Source organism: Protopterus annectens, chromosome 5.part0 (genome assembly GCF_019279795.1).
Source record: "Protopterus annectens isolate FY-2018-M chromosome 5.part0, PAN1.0, whole genome shotgun sequence".
In the NCBI taxonomy this organism is placed as follows: Eukaryota; Metazoa; Chordata; order Ceratodontiformes; family Protopteridae; genus Protopterus; species Protopterus annectens.
In genome coordinates this window covers 805,137,848-805,160,947 of record NC_056735.1, presented here as the reverse complement: position 1 = coordinate 805,160,947, position 23,100 = coordinate 805,137,848, and the positions used below count along the sequence as shown (strand labels likewise).

The window sequence follows — 23,100 nt, the reverse complement described above, 5'->3', positions numbered from 1 at the left end:
TCCCAAAGCACTGCTTGTTGCCTGTTTTCTAAGTAGGACTTGAACCATTGAAGTGCTTGAGTATCAAGTGAGAGGCACTTAAGAATATTCAACAGTAGCTCGTGGTTAACCATGTCAAATGCTTTTGAGAGATCAATAAAGATTGCAGAGGACAGGGTGATATTGTTACGGTTTTTGTTAATGTGGTCAGAAAATTATAGGAGGGCAGTAGTGGTGCTATGGAAGAGTCTGAAGCCATGCTGAGAGCTAGCTAATAGTCTGTTTTGGAGAAGGTGGTCTTAACAGTTGACGGTGAATGCATTTCTCCATGATTTTGGCTATGGGAGAGAGAAGGGCAATTGGACAAAAGTTAGAAAGTTCTGTTGAGTTGCCACCTTTGTGTAGCGGGATTATATGGGAGACTTTTCATATGGATGGGATGGTACCTTCTGTTATGGTTCTATATATTAGGATAGAAATAGGGTAAGCTACAACTTTAGCTGCTATTTGCAGTTATTTAGCAGGTAAGAGGTCAGCAGATGGGGTAGAAGGTTTGAGTTTTTGAAGAAGGTTGAAGATGAGGGATGTAGGGACAGGTTGTAGTTGGAAAGTAGGTGGAGAGTTAGTTAAGGAGGTGGGAAGATTAGAGGATACAGGACGTAGAGAGTTAGCAAGTGACTGGATGGCTTCAGTAAAGAAGATATTAAATGTATCAGCAATTTGTTTGGGAGTCTCTTGGGAAATACCTGATGGGGTTGGTGTCTTAAAGTTGCCTGGATGTAGGAGTCTATTGATACCTGACCCGAATTTTTGTGGTCTGTATTGATTGGTCTGTTGAAGTTGAAAGTAGAAGTTTCTTTTATCTAATAATATTGATGCTTTAGTAGAATTTCGAAGTTGTTTAAATTTTAAATGATCAGATGGGCCTTTCAAAGTACGCCATGTGGCCCAAAAAATTTTTCTTAATAGAATTTTTTGTTTAGTTTCCTTTGTAAGCCATGGATCAGTTTTGGTACTGTTTCTAAGAGTGCAAGAGGGGGCATGGTAGTTCAAGATTTCTAGGAACTTAGAATTGAAGTGTGCCTCTGCTTCCTCTAGCTGGAAGTGTTTTAGGGGTGACCATTTGCATACACTAAGTTCATTAAGGAAGTGTTCAGGGTTGAAATGCTAATTGGAGCGAGTTGTTCTGAAAGTTGAGGGGTAATGAATATTACTCTTTTGTCTAATTATATAAGTTAGTGAGTGATCACTGAAGTCGTCTGGCAGGATGCCTGACAAATATGTTGGGGAGTGAGTATTTATTAGAATCCAATCTAAGGTACTTTCTTTATTGGTAGGTTTAGGGATTCTGGTGGGTGAGGTGATAGTTTGGGAGAAGCCTTGTAGGTTTATATGGCTAGTTGGGTTATCAGTATTACAGGTATTCCAGTCTATGTTAAAGTTGCCTAGCAGTATGGTTTCTTGTGGATAGTTATTAGAAAGCCAGCTAAGGAGATTTTCTAGGGGTGGGGGGTGATGTTATTACCTGGAGGAAAATATGAGCAAATAATGTAGATGGACTTACTAGTATTTAGTTGTAGCTTAGAGATGAGAATTTCAGTATTGGTATCAGGTGGTGGGAGGGTATCTAGTAGGATAACTTGGAGCCCTGCTTTGTAAATTAAGGCCACGCCCTCACCTTTCTTGTTAAGGCGATCCATCCTTAAAATACTATATCCTGGAGGGGTGATTTCATAGTCTTGGGTTGTTGGTTTTATCCATGTTTCAGTTAGGCATAGGATGTCAAATTCATGAACATCCAGTAGAGCATGAAGGTGAGTATTATTTACACTTCTCATATTTAGGTGAGCTATGAAGAGGGAGTTTGGAGGTCGTGTAGGGGTGTGAAAGAAAGAAGGAGAGGGTCTAACTGAGTTAGGAGGACCATTATTTATAGGGCCAGGATTGGGATCAATGTCACCATCCAGTTGGAGGTGTTGGTGTAGTCTAAATGTGTGAATTAGGGAAAGATTCAATATGTTATGGGTTCTCTTGACTTGGTAGTGTTTTTAGGTAATATGGATAACTCTATGATACTTTGGGAGGAGATAGTTGGTTGTAGATGTTATGTTAATGTGTTTAAGGGTGGCTGATAAAGCAGGTAGGGATGTTTGTTTAGAGGGCTGGTGGAAATTAGTGTAGCTAAGATGTTCATACGCCGTTAGAATATAGGGAAGGAAAAGGAAAGGAAGAATAGAGAATAGGAGTAGGGGTTTGAGGTATGCTGATATGGGTGAAATAGGCACTGTAATGAAGAAGTTGAGGGTAGAGAGTGAATAAGTGAGATGTGGTATGAAGTGGGAAGAGTGATGTAAAATGGCAGGACTACCCTTAATGAGATGGGGGTTGGGATTGGACAGAGGGGATGTGGGAGTGGCTAGAGAGGGATATGTTTAGGACCACTGGGGGTGGGTCGGAATTGGGGGTAGGATAGGGGAGTGGAGTTAGCCCGCAGGGCAAATGGAGCATGTAGAGCCAAAGCGGAGGAGAAACCAGAGAGTGTATCAGTGAATCCAGGGAGCAGAGCCGAGGAGAATAGACTATAGGGAAGACACTCAGAATTTGATTTGAAAAGAGGTGTGCTAGAGACTAGAACAGGGCAGAGAAGTGTTTAAAGGGAATGGTGGCTGGAAATTGAGGTTTGGAAAGAGGGCTGTGTTATTTAAACAAAAGTATTGCTATACATTAGGATACAGAAAATCAGCATGAAATGCTGCCACCTAGAGGCCAAATCAGGTATTTACAAGGCTAGATCTCGGAGACTTCAGGGGAAGTGCAAAGGGACTAGGAAGGTAGAGAGAGGGATCAAAAATCCATGGTAGGCTGCTGGCTGCTGCTCACCGGATAGTTAAACAAAAATTTCACAAGAGATGTCTCCTTTCTTAGCATTTAGATCCTTAGGCAACTAGCTATAAAACTCATTGTGGAGAAGAGAGGAAATTGAGGTGCACTGTGGGAGTGAGGGGCAAATCTTTAGCTTCAGACTAGTCCTGAAGATGCTGAATCAGTACTGCCTGCAGTGACCATTCAGTTGAAAGACATGGATCATGAGCAGTACGCTTGGATTTGTACTTACCTGATAAGGGAGGAGCAGAACACAAGGATGTTTGAATTGGAGCTTGAAGATATTCGCTTGGAAATTGACTAGGCCAGATAAAAGATTTTCTGACTATGGTAGAATCATGATGACTTAAAAAGAGAGAGTTTTCCATGTAAAATACCTTTCAACTGTGTCTGTCTGAAGAGGAGTACCAGTTACATAATATATGAGGTGGGAGCCGATTTTTTTCTTTTCTTTTTGTTGAACACTACTCTTTAGCACTTGTTTGCATTTAGATTGAGTCACCCCTTGCTGCAGCTGTTTGGTATCAGTGGATGAGTACATAGTGCTCAGATTTAAGTTGTCACCAAACTTAGTTAACCACATGTCTATGATATTGGTTTGGATATCTGTAAAATAAAAGCCAAACAAGAGAGAACCCAGCACTGATCCCTGTGGTAGACCACTAGTTACAATGTTATGTTCAGAGACAGAACCAGCAATGTGGGATCTGTTGGATAGCTAGTTTGCAGTCTGGTGGACTGCTTAAAGGTTTATATTAAGTATGTCTAATTTTTTAGTAGTACTAGAGTGAGGAATTGTGTCAGAAGCTGTGGCCAGGTCAAGATAAGCACTTTGCAAAGAGATACCTCTGTCCATACCCTCAATAACATTTTCAAAAAAATCTTACTGGGTTCAGGATACAGGACCTGCCTTTCACAGAATCAAACTAATTGGGGTCTAGATTAATTAAGTTGCCCATTTCTGCATAAATGAGGCCTCTATGACTTTGCAGCTAAGGCTGGTAAGGCTTGTGGACCTATAATTGCCTGGTTCCATAGAGGGTTTGCCCTTGAGGAGGGAAGCCACAATAGTTGCTTTCCAAGCTTCAGTCACAAACTCTGTGAATTGGCTGAAATTGAACAGCATGGAGGCCTGGATAGTTTATTCCTGGCACTGATGAGAATGCAGCCTGTTAGATTGTCTGGTCAAATGGATGTATTCATTTTAGCATTTGGTAGGGATTCTGAGACTTTTTTGAAAGTGATTTAAGGAGGAAAAACTGGATCTTCCAGGATAGTGGGAGGTGGGGGGGGGGGGTAACAATGTGAGCAGATGGGTAAGGTTAGCACAATTTTTTTCCGCACATATATTGGTATTAGAATGTGTGATATTGTTATGGATGAGCTCAGTGCATTTTAGACATTATTCTGACATAACTCTACCTACATGTACACATTTTGTAACTTCATGTGTGTTTCACTAATTGCAAAAACTTATGCTTATTTATTTCTTAGCTTTTCTGTGTTGTTAACCAGAGTAGAGGTTTGTATAATAGCTTTTCAAAACACAGACTGATTAGTTCTTACTAAAATGCTGTTAAAGGGTTTTGTATGATAGTAGAAAGTACAGATATTGAAATCTCTGTGATGCATCACTTACGTTTTATTCCTTTAGAGTACAAGTGGATGAAGGCCTATCATCAGTTTTCCGAGCTTTGAGTGCTCATATTCGGCCGGATACCCAGTTGGTGAGTATTATTCTAAGAAAACATAGTAAAGATTTCTTTTTAAATTTCTTTTACGATGCCTGAGCGATCATGAATATCAATTTTTTTCCATTTTAGTCAATCTAGTTTACTCTTTCTTGTTTCATAATGAAGTACACTGCATAGCATGAAAGAGCAAGAAAGCTGTTTTATACCTTGAGGTTTTTAATTTAAGAAGAGCATTTTGATTTTATTTGTTAATTTGTCTTTAGGTGGGTAGTAGGACTTGTCTGAAGACCCTTTTCAGAAATGACCTGGGATCATGGCAGAGAAGTGCATTAATGCAATTTGCATACCTGGACAGAATTTCATTCATTAATGCACAGTGGTTACAGAATACTTTCATGCACATGTGGGAATAATAAAAAATAGCATTATTGTAACTGCTGTTAGAACCTGTTATTAAAGAATAAAACTAGTAAATGGCTTTATCACAGACCAATAACAGCAACTACTTTATTGAAACAAATCAAATAACCACCTTGGTCTTCACATAAATCTATAAACTTCATCACATTCTCTTCAGTAATTCCCAGTAAACACATTTATTCAAAAACGAATCACTTGGCTAAAAAACAGCCAGTCGCTTTTTGTGTTGTAAAGTAAAAATGTTAAAGAACACATTTAAAATGTGTCATGTATCATATAAAGCTGGTGGTGCTCACGCATTTAAAGATACTTGCCATTTTATTTATTTATTAGCTAATGCTGTCTTAATATCTATCTTGATATCGTCACCCCTTATCCCTACAGCTATATAATCCACCACATAAAATAAAAATCTTTTCCAAGTGCAAAAGTTCTTATTGTGTTTGTAAAGTGCATTGTTTTCATCATTATTCTTTATACAGGAATATATACAAAAAATCAGGCACGAGCAATCATTTCCTTCTAGCCTGCCGATATAACAAAAGATTTTCCGATAATAAATGTCCAAGTTGTTTTTAAAAATATCTAACCTAGTGTTTTAATATAACTTGGTAACCTATTCCATGCATCAGCTCCTCTCTCAGAAGACCCAAGAGCTGTCATTCCTGTATAATCTCCTACACAAGTTGTGTAATGATTCTGTACTAGACTTTGATAACCCCAAACATTTCCAGAGGTAGTCATGTCTTAATGTCCTATATACCTGAATAAGGTTTTATCTTAAATATATATACGAGATACTATACAAGTTCAGATATTTTAATCTTTCATAATAACTTAAACCTTAACATCCATGAATGCCTTTGGTATAATTCTGCTGTACTCTTTCCAGTTTACTGATGCTCTTCACAATTTGCTCATCCTAGTTTTCTTAATAAGGTTTCGAGAACCTCTGGTGTTCTATGCAGTGTGAATGTTGGAGTTGGGTGCCTTTAGTTGACTCCATTGTAGTGGCCAGTGGTATAAAGAAAGATCCCCTGGAAGAGAGCTCAGAAATCCATTCCCTATTGGTGAGTTTTAGACATTAGACCATTTTAGAAAATGTATCAAGTACCTTCTATGTAAGAACTCTTTTTTAACTATATGATACACATGACTGTGAGTTGGGGGGAAAACTTGATAAATAAGTTTTGCTGTGGCCTACAATGAAAGTGTCCCAGGTGGCTATTTTGGATAATGTGTCTAACCTCCACATGAGACTGTTACATAGTGTAGTTAATGGAGTGGTATGTAGAGCTGGCTGTAGCATCACCAGAAATTTCCAAAACAGTCACCAACCCAGTAGCTGAGGTTATCTACATAATCAAAGATTTCTCAATGCTCCCCTTATGGGAAAACCACTTAATCCCCAAGAAATGTACCAACTGTCCCACTCTGGAGGCATTCAGGGTTGACTTTTCCTTCACCTTCCTGTGTGGTAGGCCATCACACAGGGCATGTGGATTAGGGAGATATCAATTGGTTACAATATCCCCTGTGTATTTCTTTCCAGCCACACCTCTTTACCCTTACGAGATGCCTTAACCTGGCAATAAGATACTAACAAACTAGAGATAGCAAACCTGTTATCAAACAGATCCAACCACAATCCCACCAAGCCAGAGCAAACCTGAAGTTTATTCGGGACTATTTGTAGTTCCCTAGAGGACAAAGGACCTTGTGCTTTTAGTAGATCTGAGAGGACTAAATTAGTATATAAGGAAAACAAAATTCCAGATGATAGTGAGTCCTTCCATGTTTACAGAAAGGAGACTGAATGTGCTGTCTAGATCCTCAAAATGCCTATCTGTAAATTAATATAGCTAAGGCATTTCACTTTCAGTTTTAAGCCCTGTCATTTAGTCTCACCACAAAACAGGATGTTCACCAAATTTGTGGTGACCAGAACACCTTTTCATAGACTAAAGGGAACATGAGTTTTCCATTACTTAGATGACATTATTTTAACAGCCATACCGGAGGAGTCATTGATTTAAATAAAGGGTAGTTTAACTCCAACTGTTTAGGTCTTTGGGAGTTGAAGGGGATACCACAAAGTCTCAGAGTGAGCCATCATAAATATATATTTTAATCAGATGCCACATGACATGAGATCCTGAATAATCATTCTTCAACACTCAGAGTCTCTAGTTTTCAGTCCAATGTTCTTCTACCCAGTACTCTATACTTCTGGTTCTAATGAGAGCTGCAATTTATTTTCATGGCCATTCTTAAAGTACCAAATGAGGTCTAGTGAGATCAACATAGAACCTATGTCTCTTTCTGTTCAAATTTTCAATACTTTGATTTCAACATCTTCAGTGGCAGCTACAAGAGTACAGTGTTTCCAGGCAGTTCCTTTGGTCTTCCTTCCCCTGTTAAGACCTGTCACCATAAATGCATCTACCCTAATGTGGGAGAATGTGCATTGTTTAGGGGACATTATCCAAGGGACCATGACACAAGAAGAATCTTCCCTACAATCAGTGTCTTGGAGATGAGGATGGGCATCTTAATGTTGTTGGCTGTCCAGGAGGCTTTCACTTTGGGTAAAGTTGCTGTCCACTCCAACAGTATGGCTCTGATTCAGTACATCAGGAGGCAGGGAAGAATTCTACCCCTTCTGTTTTGGGGCTATGTGGCTCTCTGAATGGACTTTTAAACCAACTTTCTACTGGACAAACTCAGTCAGTGTTTATTGATTTATTGTTAGTGGTTCCTCAATCAGTAGATGCCATCCTGTTGTAGTAGGAAAGGCATTGCTTTAATCCATTTGCTACCCCAGCTGACTCTCAAAAGCATCAGATATTAATTTCCTAATTCACCTATAGGGACAGGCACCACAGGATGCTGCAAGTACAGTCATGCTGTACCCCTCTCCATTGTTTGCAGCTATACAAAATTTCTACTGAAAGCTAAAATTTACAAGGCCATTGTTATCCACATAGCCTCATTCTAGCCCAGGCAAGTATGATTCCCTATCCTGTTGCCTAAAAGAGAAGCCTGTTCTCCAGAGCTGTCCTTTCCAAACTATGTAGCAAGCATTAACCAGATCTTCATTCTCTGAGATTAACCACATTTTTTCCATTCTCCTGAAGACCAAGGAACACTTTATGCCCTTTTCATGTGGTCCATATCCTTACAACATCTAAGAAGCCATCCACCAGTAAAATATACCGATGTAAATAGACAAAATGTGCTGTATGATTAGTTGGTCAAGAGCTAGATCCTTTCTCCACTCCAATTCCATCAGTCTTGCATATTTTCGCTAATAGCTTTGATCAAGACTGCAGTGATTTATCTGCAAAATAATTTAGAAGCCATTTCTGACTTTTACCAAGGAAGGTGTTTCTCATCTTTAGCATATTTAAAATTTTGTAAAGCGTTGCTGAAGTTGACTTTCTATCTTAGATTTACCTTCATGGAAGCCATTCGTTCATGGAACTTAAAATCTTTGCTACAAAATTTACTGTACCTCCTTCCAAAGTTACTACTAAAGTAAATTTTAAGTCCTTATCACGGAAGAACGTTTCCCCCTTGTGGCAGTTACCTCATTTAAAAGAAATATTGAAATCCAACTTCTCTCCTCAAAATGTCCATTTTTTACATTCCATAGAGACAGGTTGTTTCTGGATACACACACAAACACAAGAAATTAATTTTCTTTAGTCAGTTAGTCTTCCCTTAGCACTTTAGTTTGGAAGAGTACTTTATGCTCAACAACTATGCTTTGATTTAACTAGAAAAAAGATGGGCTGTTGCTCTCATTCACATTCAACAGATTTAGACAGAAACTATATACAGTCACCCTGTCCATGTGGCTCTCATATTAGCTCATTTTTTTATTTATTTTGCTACAAGAGGTGCACTGCAACTTTACCATGTAGCACATTCAGCTACATATATATCTGCTTTTTAACAGTTTTTCAAGAATTTTCTAGTTGATATTTTTTCAACTGCAATTTGGGGTTCACTGCATATTTTTACAAGGTACTATTAGCTGAATGTGATCTCAAGTTATGGATCTTCCTTTGGGATTATCATCCTTTGAGATATTCTGGCTTGATGATTGTTGATAGTTTTATGTTGGAAACTCTGTTGCACTGTGGAGATGGACAGAGTACATCATAAAAGATACAAAAGTTATGCACCTTCCATATCAAAGGAATGGCAGTAGCGTATAAGCTAGTTCATGTCCTGGTTAATGTGAAGGCAAGGCAGATATTGAACACAGCTAAATATCCTGTTAACCAAGGCAAATTAAGGGGTTAAAGGCACATCATGCCACCTGAATATATCAGAAGAACTGCAGAGCATATAACCTTAACAACAGAATGAGGTCTAGCCAGAAAACAAAAAGTTATGAACTTGACATAAAGTTAACACTTTATGATTCGCATCTGTCCATCTTGGAATGAATACTAGTATTCAGATTAGAACATATTTCTTTAGTAGACATCTTTACTGATTCCATCACCAGTCACCATACTACTTTTGCTAAATGGAATCAGTTGAAACCAGTGAGAACCCATAGATACCAAACTGTAACTTTAAAACATTGTTGGGAACCCCTCTAAAACAGTTATTTCTTCAAATAAACCAGAGACCACTGCTTCCCTCCCCCTTTTATAGATAAGACTACTGACTAATTTTATTCTATAAATAGATTTTTAAATCATTTACTTCACTAAAACAGAATCAGTAACTTATCCCAGCCCTGGATGTCACCAGATCTAAAACACTTTTGATAAATGTTCAGGTAAAGTATACCAAGATTGACACAGAGACAGCACTATAGATACCTTAAGAACAAGTGTAAGTCAGTTATCACAAATGTGGAGTTACTTTGAGAATATAATCCCAGCAAGCTGCTCACCCAAAGATTTCTGAAACCTAGCAAAAACATACTTAAAGTAGATATCAGGTTTGCCCCTCACCATTCCTTAATGTCCACAGTAAAGCAAATAGACATTCTGATAACTTAGTTCAGAGCTCTGCATCTGCCATGCCTTCATCCACCGTTGTCAAAGTCTGCAACTCAATCCCTACACACGGCTTATCTGGCTCTGATGACCTTGTCCCAAAGTTCTTGAAATGGGAGCAAAATCAGAGTTCATCTCTGTAGCTAATTTCATAAACAGGTGTGTAAAAGCAGTCAGTGGACCACCCATCAGGATGGAATCTTGCGTAATTCTTTTCCATAAGGGTAGGGTGTTAGTGAACCTAGCAACTACAAGCCCAGTCCTATACATTCATAGGTAAGCAGTAGGCTTACTGCCCTTGTGGGTCATTTTAAGCCTAGCTAGTTTCCATTTTTGTGCTTGAATTAACCTATCCCATTTGTTTAGAGATTGGGCTTACCCATCCCATGGCCAGTAATTATATAGTGTCCCTAATGAGAATAACCATGATCATAACATAAATAATTTGAGAGGACCCATACATGATATAAAGCATTTATGAACTGCCTCTGTGTCATTTAGTAGCACAGGGGGAAGATTTGGGGTAAATTTTTTGTTTCCCATCAATAGATCCAAGTTGCACTTGAATATGGACAGAGCTATCTTTGTTTAATATGGAAGGGAAGTCCTTTACACAGCAGAATTATCATCTGCTATTTTAAACCTATTTCCAAAAAAATGTGAATGAATAATATATCAACAGTTCTTCTTACATCTAATAAAATCCAGCCTTCTTCCCAGTACATAGCATGGCATTTGGAAGGGGCATTCAGTAACCACCGTGTTCTTAACATTAACATATCACATTAGACTGAAATTTTATTCTAGAATGATTGTCAAAAACTTATTTCTTGACCTTTCAACAGCTTTCAACATGGTAAGTAGTACTAAATTTGTAACCATACCCTGCAGTGTTTTTCCTGTATTTTAGTTAACAGTAAATTTAAGGTTAGATGGGGTCAAGAGGCTTCAGGTGACTTTTTGTCAGCCCTGTGACTGACTAGTGCAGCTGTCTAGACATTGCCCACTATGCAGACAAAATAGCTCTGTTATGGGACTTCCAAGATGGCTGCACATTGAGTAACAGCTTAATTCTGCCTTTCCCAGTCTGAGAACAAAAACTTAGCAGAGAAAACCAGTGGACCTAGGTTTCTGGTAGATTTCAGTAACTGACTAGTAAGTCCACTACCTAGATGCCAGGAAAAAAGAAATGTAAAGGACTTGGAGAAAATTCAGCTACAAAAGTTGAGGAACAGAGACTGGGAAAAGTACTGCAGGTGTTTAGAAAGAAGCAGTGCAAGTTCCAGACATGACTTCCAGTAACCTAGATGAAAAGCTGCACACAGACCTGGTTAAAATAAATAAAACACTGATGGAGTATATCAGTACAACAATAAACAGATGGAAAAAAATGGAAGAATTTTTGAACAGATCTTCTAGTATGGTGACAGAACTGCAAAACTCAGAGGTTGAAATGAAGAAAAAGTCTGCACAAGAAGAGATGTTTCAAAAAATAATAGAATTAGAGTACAGAGCATATAGGGAAAACCATAGATTTTCTGCTGTGCCAGAGAAGCTGGAATCATCAGACTGTATTAATTTTATGAAAGTACAGATAAGCAACTGGACTGGTATTCCCCAACAAAAATTGTTATTTGAAAGGGCACATTGTGTATATGCTCCAAATCTGGCTGTGAAAAAACAACCTAGATCTTTAGTAATAAAAATACAATCTTACCAGCAGAAGGAGTTGATTCTCACAAAACTATGGCAGAAGGACAAAGTACTAGACTTGGGAGACAGCAGAGTGTGTGTGGAGAATGACTACTTATTGCACACCAGTCAGAAGAGGAATACATTTATTTCATTGGATATGACATGCCAAGAAGCTACCCACCTATCCTCAAAATATTTTTCCTTGGAGGAACAAAAACATTTCTTGATGAAGTAGATGCTAAGGAAGAAATACAAAAGGTTGTCCAACAAATAAAGAGCTGTGAAACATATGGAGATTCTACTACTTGTTCTTCAGGTAATAAAGACCACAGAGAGACGGTGCCAGTGAAACCATTCCCAGTTTTTCAATGGAAAATGATGGAGAGACAAAAAAGCACAGAAGTTGACTAGAAGAATCAAGAGTGCACTAGAGATGAAGCAGAGACAGGGTTAGGGAGATGGAGATGAACAGGAATAGAACAAAAGAATCAGGAAAAAAATAGACTTTCTTGGCTGTGTTAAACTTGTAGGGGACTCTAAAGCATATGTCCTACTTCATGTCATTACCATTTGAAGACTAAAATCAGTAACCTGGAAAATGAGAAATGTGGGATTACAAAGCAATAATTGCATTACTGAAACAGAACAGAACAAGAAAATCTGGAAATATTGAACTTGTTTGGACTTTGTTAAACTTATAGGGGACTGTAAAGCATATGTCCTGTTTCATGTCATTAATGTTTAGAAAAATACTCAGGTTGATGGGAAGAGAAGGAAGAGAGTTAACTTAAGTAAAACAATTTTTAACAGTATTACTTAAGGTTGCATGGACTGCGATGGTGGTGCTGCGGTAGCGTTGTCGCCTCACAGTAAGACGCTGTCCGGTTCAATTCTCATCTAGAGCGTCTTCTGCGTGGAGACATGCATGAATGGGTGTACCTTCGTTGAAGGTTATGCATCAGGGCTGGCAACTCGGCACGTAAAAATCTTCTGCCAATCATTAGCAGACCGGAGTTCTGCTGTGGCGATCCCTAAAAGCCGAAAGAAACAACAACATTACTTAAGGTTGCATAATTTTCTCTGCATGTTATAACATTTTTCAGTTATTTTTAAGTGTAACGAGGAAACTAATGTAAATAGGTATTTCTGTGTATTCTTTTTGTTTCTTTCTCCCTTCTTCTCTCTTTCTCTTTGTTTAGTTTTAAGAAATGTAGGCACTGCAATGTTAGAAAAAAAGGGGGATCTAGTTAAAAGAGCATGACAAAAGAAAAAAATAGTGTGCTTTTTCTCATTCTTGCATAGGGGAATGACTATATTAGCTTTATGTAGTAACAAGTTTTGACAGAAATCAAGTAAATGAAAAATAATATTAAATATTATATGGGTTTTTTTGTAGTAAACAGTCCTGTATCTGTTTTTCATGTCACTAGCAGACAATCTGATAAAGAGAAATGGCTTGGAATAAATGTTTTCTGAAAGCATTCAATTGTTTCCCAGTTGGGAGATCTACAAAGATAGGGCAAACCCAGAATCACAGGCTCTACCATGCATCTTAGCATGGATAAGCTTTCTTTCTGTTTAGCTGGAGTCTGTGTGTGTGGCTGTCAGTTTGGGAGTTGTTCCTATTAAGGAGGTAAAACTTGAATATTTGAAGATGCACATAGTTTTGTGTGTTATTAAGTTAGGTTTTGGAGGTAGTGTGTGCGTGTGTGTGTGTGTGTGTGTGTGTGTGTGTGTGTGTGTGTGTGTGTGTGTGTGTGTGTGTGTGTGTGTGTGTGTGTGTGTGTGTGTGTGTGTTGGATGATTTTTAGTAAAATGAAAAGTTATGCAAGATATGACATAGGCTAAACTGGAGGTGACAAGAAACAGTTGTACAAAAGATTAACATGCCAAGCAGTGCATGCATGTAACACAAAAGCTGGAACTAGACACTTAATAAAAAGCTGTTATACATAAAAGGTGGGAATAATAATCCCTCAAGAGTATGATTCTTTCTGTAATGTCTTTACATGTAAATAGTATCACACATTTATTTGCATTGTTTACCAGGAAAGTCCACGGGCTGAAGTGAGCCCATTTTCAATGGAAGCCAGGGAGAAAAGTGCCAACATAAGTACATACAATATACATACAACAAAAAGTATTACAAAAATGTTGTTTAAAAATTGCAGAGAATTGCAATAAAATATTACAAAAATATAGAAGTTACAGAAAATTACAATACATGTACATGCAGTAAAGAATAAAATATATGTACAGTCAGGCACAAGGAAAATAAAACATTTGCAGTAATAGTTAATGTAATATTTCATTGGATGCCAGCTGGTTGTTGGATTATGGTGAGGTATGGTTCATAGGTTCATAGCTTGGTACTAGGCTATCAGCCCTAGGGCCTATACAAGCCTAGCCATAACAATTCCCTGGCTATTTCTTCCCACACTATTTACTTCCCTGGACCTCTGTCAAGCAGGGCGACTGACGTGATCCCCGGGGTAAATTTCCTTTCTCCCATCCAATCGTCAAGGTTCCTTTTGAAGAGGGCTAAAGAGGCACTCTGCTTGACATGTATGGGCAATCTATTCCAGAGTTTGGGTAGTCTATGGGTCAGGAACCTATCCCTCCAGCATGCTTTGTTTATTGTGATGACAAGGTTTAAATCCCTGGAGTGTGTGGCTCTGAGGGATTGGGATTTCTTTAAGTGTAGCATGTCCAACAGCTCTGGGTTTGACATGGCCTTGTATGTTAAGCAGCGATCGCCTCTGAGTAGACGATATTCGACAGAGTATAGCTGGAGTTTTTTAAGGTGTTCAGCATAGGGTATCTGCTTTAGGCCTGTGATTCTTTTAGTGAGGTATTTCTGCGGCCTTTCCAGTTGTTGCAGATATGGGTGAGTAGTAATATTTGCATTCAGGAAATAAGATTTCTGTAGTTAGTTTAGCATATTAGTGAACAATAGGGTAATAAGAGGTATTTATAGGATAGTATAGTAATAAGCAGTAGTGAGTGCGATAGAGCAATAAGAGGGAGTATTAGGCTAAGTACAGTAGAGTGAAAAAGCTAGGGAGGTATAGTTGTTTATGTGGATGTAAATCTTGCTTCTTTTGTAGTGTACATGTTGATGGATTAGGTTAAGTGTAGGTTAATAGTTTTGTAGAGGAGTTCAGGTTACAGGGGGTTGAGAGGAGGTGCAGGAGCATTTCCACATGATGGGGAGATGATGCCGTAGAGACCTTTTGGAGGAGGAAGCATTGATAACTGTTCTGACAGATGATGGAATGAGTTCCAGAGTTTGGCTATAGTGTAGGAGTAAAGCATTTGACCAGCTGGAAGTTTTGTTTTTTTCTTCCTATAAGAAAAATTGGTTTTCAGATTTGAGAGGTCTGTTGGGTTGATACTGAGTTAGCACCCAGGAGAGGGTTGGGCAGCTTGAAAGCTTATAGATGATTTTGCTGTAGGTAGTTGTAAGTATGTGAGGTAATGTGGAAGTTCAAGCCAGTTCAGTGAGTGGAGAGAGTAGCAGTGATGGGAGGAGTATTTTGCGTTGGTTGCAGCTTTGGAAATTTTATTGTAACAAGTTTCAATTTTTCTTTTCAAAGAGTACTGAATGTTGGTAAGGAGGGGAGCGGCATAGCAGAGGGAAGGTAGGAGAAATGTAGAAGCAAGGGTTTGTTTAGAAGAATTGTTTAGGAAGTGTTTATGCCTGTAGAGGGTGCCCATTTTTTGTAGTGTCTTTTTGACATTACTGTGGATGTGCAAGTCAAAAGTTAGGTTTTCATCTAAGATGATCCCTAAAAGTATTCCGTGGGAGACTACTTCTATGATAGTATTATTTTGAGCATAATTGGTGAATTCAGACTTGTTTAAGAGAGTAGTTTCCTTTGGGGATGAACAGTTATAGATTAGTTTTGTTGTGGTTAAGGGCAAGATGGTTGTTAGCCATCCAGGTTTCAGTGAATATGAAGGCATCTTGCGTAAGTGGTTTATGTTCAAATGTAGAGTTGGTTGTGCAGATAACTGTTGTGTCATCTGCATATTGTATTACTGACCCATTGGTAAGAGAAGAGTGGAAGCTATTAATGAAAAATCTAAAAGGAAGGGGCCCTAGTATTGAGCCTTGGAGTATGCCTGTAGATGTATTTCGAAAAGGTGAGCAGGTGCTTGACCATTTGGTGGATTGTTGTCTATTTGTATGATAGCTAGAGATATAATATAATGAGGGGGGGTGACACCAAGGTTAGTCAGTTTAGTGAGAAGTACAGAATGGGAAACTGTATCGAATGCCTTGGAGAGGTCAGGGAAGAGTGTGGATGTAAATTCACCAGAATTTAGAGCTTGAGTTACTGTTTCCATGTAGGATATAAGGGCTGTTGTAGTGCTATGGCAGGGCCGGAAACCATGTTGAGTAGGTGAGAGAAGTTGGCTTTGGAGTAGGTAGTTTAAAAGTTGGGAGTGTAGACATTTTTCAAGGATTTTAGATACTGGGGAGGGTATGGCTAATGGGCGGAAATGGGAAACATCAGTATTGTTGCACCCTTTATATAGTGGGAGAATGTATGCTTTTTTCCAAAGGGTAGGTACATACGACTCTTGGATAGACTGATTAAGAAGTATGCTGATTGAGTAAAAAATAGCTTTGGCTGCAGTCTGAAGATATTCAAGCAGAAGGTTAGTCCCTGGCTTGAGCTTGAGGAGATATCTTGTTATAGTAGAGATGGATATAGGGGAAAAGGTAAAAGTGGGTGTAGAAGAGTTTTGTGTGGATTGTTCAGAAGGGGATGGGCTGGTACTAGTAGCAGTTTGGGGAAATGTTTTGTAAGGTTGTCTCTAGTTTCATGAGATATGTGTTGAAAAGGGTTGCTATCTCAATTGGTGTTTTTTCTGGATTGGGACAGGGATTATTCTTGGTGCCAGGACTGATAAGAGATTAAACCGAGTACCAGAATTTTTTGGGGTTTTGTATGCAATTGTTTTGGAGGCCATGGTAGTGTTTTTTCTTGTCATTAATAATTAGGCATTTTGTTTGGTACGATGTTGCCTATATCGTAACAGGTCTTATTGTTTTTTGGGTTTTTTTTTCCGATTTTTTCCATATTTTATCCCTGGAATTCATGAGCTGCTTTGCATTTTTAGAGAGCCAAATGGCATGACTTGCTTTTACTCTCCTTTGCTGTGTGTGTGTGCGTGTGTGTGGGGGGGGGGGGGGGGGGGCAGTCTGTTTACAATAGAAAGGAATGTTGATTTAAAGAACTCAAGTTCGTCGAGCGGAAGAAATTTTACTCTGTTCCAAATGATGTTGCTCAGAGTTTCACAAATGTTAGTGGGGTCGAATTTGGTTAGGTTTCTAGCAAGTTTGTATTGGTATTGAGTGGGTATAGGTGACATCATAAGTATTATATAGGCGGGTAAATGGTCACTAAAATTACAGGGTAAGATGCCTGCTGAAGAGATTTTGTTAGGATCAGAGACAAGAATCCAGTCGAGTATGGGGCCAAAGTCTTTATTTTTGCTGGGTCTAGTTATGGTATTCATAAGTTGTGTAAAACTGAAGAGATTAATATTTGATAGTAGGGAAAGGTTATATTGAATTGACCAGTTTATGTTCATGTCACCAAGAATAATTATTTCATTGTTTATGTTATTTGAAGTCTAAGCAAGGATTTCTTCTAGTATTGGGGTGTTATTGCCTGGGGGAATATATAAAAGGCTATTATGCAAAGACTTTTAACAATTGTTCATTTGTTGGCATGCAACTATAATTTCCGCAGTAGAGAATTGCGGGGTGACTCCAGAGTATGGGGCGTTGGTAAAGGTATTTGGGAATATAAGTATGATGCCTCCCCCTCTTTTGTGGGATCTATCAGCTCTTATACAGGAATAGCCTGGTGGGAGGAATTCTGAGTCGTTTATGTAAGGTTTTAACCAGGTCTGTGTTGACGCAATAATGTCAGATTTATTATGCGCTATCCATGCGTGGAATTCAGGGATTTTGTTTCTAATGCTCTGGAGTTTGAGAGTTGTTATGTTTAGAAATTTGTAGGTGTTTGAGATGTTGAGTGTGGAAGGTGAAGGGCCTAGGTTGAAGTGAATATCTCCACACTGAGACAGAGTGCAGAGTTTGTGTGGTAGGAGTGTGGATAAAGGTTTTCTTCTAGAGTTCAAGATTATTATATTATACTATTGGCAAGGGGTGTTGGTGTTCTGATGAAGGATTCCTAGTTTAGCAAGTAATAGTAATTGTGTGTGAATAGACTTGGGGGTATCTGAGAGTAGCTAGCGAGAGTAGGAGCTTGTCTAGATGTTGTGGATAAATCTTTAGGAGGTAGGTATATGGTATGCAGTGATGTTAGGTTTGATAGGAGAAGGAGTGATAATGAGAGAGCTAGAAGTAATGCAGTATTAGTGATACAAGGAGTGATGGAGGTAGTAAGTGACATGGTGGATGTTAAAGAGTGTGACAAGTATAGAGCGAAATGTATGAGAGGTAAGTTTTAGATAACAGTGGTAAAAGTGTGTGTAGAAAAGAGGTGAATGGGTTAATTTGTGTAGTGGTCTGGGTATTGTGGTTGAGAAAGTGTAGCTATTTGGAAGGTTGATAAATCCAAACAAGAAAGAAAGAGTAGTGAACTGTAATAAAAATACAGAGTGCAAATAGCTATGCTACAAGTGACACACTTGGAAAGAAATGAACATGTGAATATGCTGCAAGTGACACACTTGGAAAGAAATGAACATGTGAATATGCTGCAAGTGAACATGTGAATTTGATAAAGAAAGGTTTTCAGGATGGTTATTCAGCAGAATACCTGGGGCAAATAAAGAGAGGGATACTTATATTTATTGCAAGAGGAGCTGCAATAATAAAAGACAAGGGAGGAGGATTACACTGTCATGTGTTTATATTCCACTGAAAACTGCTGTAATAGAGCTAAAGAAAATTCTGGGAGAAATAATCAGCTTTCAGCATGGAATAGTACTTATAGGTGGGGACTGGAATTGTATTTGCAACAGTGAAGATGTGTCTGTAGGGCCCAGAAAGGGAAATATAACCAAAGAGGGTAGATTTTTAAAGAAATTTATGAAGATATTTGGCATGGAAGATATGAATTTAGTACTAGGAATTCAAAGTAAATTCATGTATTATTCCCCAAGATACAAAAACTGGGCTAGGCTAGACAGAATTTACATCTCACTGGTGCATGTGCATTTAATTGAAGGTTTTGATACTCACCCAATAACTATTTCAGATCATGTGCCAATAATAACTAAAATAAAAACACAGGGTTGTTGTTGCGTCTTTCGGCTTATCCCGGTTAGGGGTCGCCACAGCGGAACTCCGGTCCGCTAATGTTTGGAAGAGGATTTTTACGTGCCGAGTTACCAGCCCTGACGCACAACCTTCAACGAAGGCACGCCCATTCATGCATGCCTCCACACAGAAGACGCCCTAGCTGAGAATCGAACGCAACAACGCTATCGCAGCACACAGGGTAATGAAATAAAAATGAGACACTGTCTCTTTCCCACCTATCTGTTGAAAAGAGAGGAATTTAAGAAATGGGTAGTGGAAATTATTCAGGAGCTATTAAAGAAGATAGAATCTTATTCTGAAAATATAGCCAGAGAATGGGATAAAATTAAAATGGAATTTAAAAATAGGGTGGAAATAAAAGAAAAGGAGATACGGTTAAGAAGTAACAAGTATTAAGAGGCCCAGACAGATGTTAAAGTATTGCAAAATTGGGGGAGTCTCACATAACAACAATAGGGGAAACTACTGAATGCTAAACACAAAATACGGGACTACCTTGATAATATGCATGAGTTTAGAAAGATTGCTCTTAAGCAGCTGTTTTGTGATAATAACTCAAAAGCACAAAAACTTCTACCACAACAAATCAGACACTATCACAAAGCTTAGGGGGCCTGTTACAAGAAAGATAAGGGATCCTGTAGAAGTATTAGAAATATTTTTGAATTTTTATGAAAGTTTGTATAAAGGAGAGAAATATGAAGATCAAGAAATGTACAAATGGAAATGTTTATGGAAAAATGAAATATGCCAAGGCTAGAGGGGAGGAGACTTAATTACTAACAGGGTAGGCGGAGATGAGATAAAAATGGTGATGTATAACCAATCTACAGGAAAGTCCCCAGGATTAGATGGTATTCCTGTGGAGGTTTGGAAACTAGGATGCTGAAAACTGAGGAAGATCTGGACGGTTTTGTTCAACTGTATTTTAGGAGGAGAAGTTCCAACATCCTGGAAGAAAGTGGTACTAAATGTACCGCCTAAAGAGGGTAAACATCCATCAGATGTTTCTTCATACAAGCCCACTTCAATACTAAATCATAATTATAAAATGTTTATATCTATACTGGCTATAAAAGAATGGCAAAAGTGATTCCAAAATTGATAGATAAGGATCAGTGTGGTTTTGTGGAGGGGAGGCAGACATTCGGCAACATAAACAGAACAGTGATGATCCAGAGGGAAGCAGAATGTAAGAAAATACCATTGTTGTTGGTGGGTCTTGATGCAGAGAAAGCATTTGGCAGAGTAAGCTGGGATTTTATGAGCAGAGCAATTTAAGCATTTGCATTCCCTGAAAAAATATAAGGTTGATTAGGAGGATGTATGAAGGATTGGAGGTGAAAATTAAAGTGGGTGGGGTCCTCTCTGGTAATCTCTGCTTCAACAGAGGAACCAGGCAGGGGTGCCCTAGCTCCCCTTTATTATTCAAATTATACTTAGAGCCACTGGCACAGAAAATTCAAGGATATAATTGGTATGGTAGTCAAGAAAAGCTAGTTCATATAATGCAGATGATATTAATTTATACCTGACAAAACCAGAAAGTGACTGTGACAAAGCAAAATGCTGCCAGCCCAGCTAGCTGGAATTATATGTCACTTGAAAATATGAATATGGTTTATATAGAAATGTGACACTGCCAGCCCAGCTATCTGGAATTTTGTAAATAATCATATGACATTTGTGAATATTAATATGATCCATAGGCTTGTCTTACAGATGTTAGAGAACTATATCTTATGTGGATATTAAACTACTGGTGCAGAAGTGTGTGTTGAACTGTATGTTATGTACTTCAAGAATGTAACCACAGTGTGTACCCTACTGGAAAAGAACAGAAATGTATATAAACTGTATTAATAGCAGAAGTTATAACATACAGAGTTAACTTGCAAAACTTCTGGAAAATAAGTTAAAAGACTTTTACGGTGTGCTATAAAGTTAGTTATTACAGCAAGAAGACAGGATATCTACAGCTAGAAGTTCTTTCTATTGTCTGGAAACAGAAATAATTACTATGTTTCAAATGTAAAAGTGTTAATTGTTTTACGACTTCCAGTTATAGGCAAACTTCTGAAATAAGTATTTTTCACAGAGAAATGTTACATTCTCTTGCTATCTGTTTAGAGTAGGAACTGGAGGCAGGTGACAGATAGTGATGTCATCCAGCTGACCCAGCAGTAATGTTTTGATATTAGTTTGGGAACTCTCTCAGAAGTTTGACATTTTGTATTTGTCTTTGGACCTGAAAACATCCACTCATCAGCACTTGACTTGCTAATAGTAAGTAATCAGGGTACAGTCATTTCTCTTAGATATAGACAGGAAAATAGTAAAGATTAGTTTAGATGTTTTCTGTATTTATTTGAGACTGTTCTGCAGTATTGTTTTAAAATATTTTCTGTGATTTTGAACTCTGTAATCACTGTGCTGCGTTATTGAATATTGTCTTGGATTTTTTATTATTTATTATTACATATATTTAAACATTTTAATTGTGACTGGTTTGTTAGAGATGTTTAAGCTCCTAGAGTACTTGCATATGTATTTGGTGACACTGTACAGGCCACTCTTAAATATGCTTGCAAGTCTTGGTCACACTTATAATAGTAACATTGCACAGTAAGATTGGTCACCCTTTGGGAAGGGCTTTAAAACAGCTGAAAAGGAGTTCTGGTGGCAGTGCTAATTACCTTATGGTCTGGGCAGAAGGGGGCATAGCCTGTGTGTGTCTGTGTATAAATCAAATCTCAAAGAGTGTGTGTGTGTGTGTGTGTGTGTGTGTGTGTGTGTGTGTGTGTGTGTGTGTGTGTGTGTGTGCGTGAGCTACTTGGGCAGGGACACAAAGCACTGGTGTGCTGGGAAGACTTGGCTTGGAACCATGGCTAAGGACTCAACTCTATAGCTGTGCCAGTGGGGAGTATTTTTGAGGATCTGGAGAAAGAGGGAGAAACCAGCCCCAAACTGACTGTGATCTCTGTTTGCTCTTAACAGAAATTGTGCTTTACTGTGTGTGTACCTGTCATCCTTCCAATGTGTATGTCCCTCATTGGTGCTAGTGGTGAGGAGTGAGGCACCTTGATTACTGGGCCAGTGCAGAGGCATCACAGAGACATTACAGTGTTGTGGGATATATTGAGACAGGTTCAAACCTTTTTGAGAGACAAAATTAATGAAGCAAAAACAAAAGCAATACTGGTAAATTATGTACCACCATATAGACTGGTTCAGCAATATCCATATTTATGAGGACATGATAAAATTAAGTATTTAGGAGTATAGATTAAAAATTATACTGGTTTGGCAGCTGAGGATATGTGGGAAGAGACTAAACAAAAGATAATAGAAAACTGAGAAAATTTAAGCTCTGTTGTATGGATTTTGATAGTAAGATACAAGCAGTTAAAATGTTTTTAGCCCCTTTAGTCTTATGCACTGGTCAGGCATATTTTTATCAACCAGAGGAGAAGCTGTGGATAGCAATTAATAAAGAGCTGAAAAATTTAATATGTGAGGGGAAGACAGCAAGAGTCAAGTGAGATAAGTTTATTCTTCCATTGAACAGGGCAGATTGGGATTACCCAAGTTGAAGGGGTATGTAAGAGCAACACGATTAAGGCTCCTGCACATATCACAATCAGAAGACTATAATTCAAAGTGGAAAGAGATGATGGTGAAATGGGGGGAAGATCAAGTAACAGGGAAACTGGGATTTTGGATGCAAACTTTTAAGGAGAACAGTAATCATACAGAATAGTCATAAAGTAGCAGAAGGTCTTGTAAGATCCAAGTCAACACAGGAATTGAGAAAGGAGATTTTACTGATAGCGATAACTGCAATTAAGGATACAGACAAAAGGCAAGGGGGGCAGGAATGTAGTGGAGAAACCTGGCAAATGAACCAAGGCATTGGCAGCAAATAACTAGAGAGGGAAAGGTAATAGAATAGGAAGATGCCAAGAACTTGTTTGGACTGCAGGCTAAATATTGCCTTCTGTATCATGGATTGATATCAGAATATAGGCAAAGAGAAAGAAATAGTGGGGTCCTAAACGAAATACCAGCACTGGTAGAATTTTTAGTAGGATATTGAACA

General features: G+C 38.4%; 1 protein-coding gene across 1 annotated transcript in view; it reads left to right on the top strand.

Annotated features, from left to right (window-relative positions):
- Positions 1–23,100, top strand: part of PIWIL4 (piwi like RNA-mediated gene silencing 4) — a 1,045,202-nt gene that overhangs the window by 706,151 nt on the left and 315,951 nt on the right. Inside the window, exon 14 of the mRNA XM_044072628.1 lies at positions 4,517–4,589. Coding sequence (XP_043928563.1) covers positions 4,517–4,589 — 73 coding nt within the window. The remainder of the gene's footprint in view (positions 1–4,516; positions 4,590–23,100) is intronic.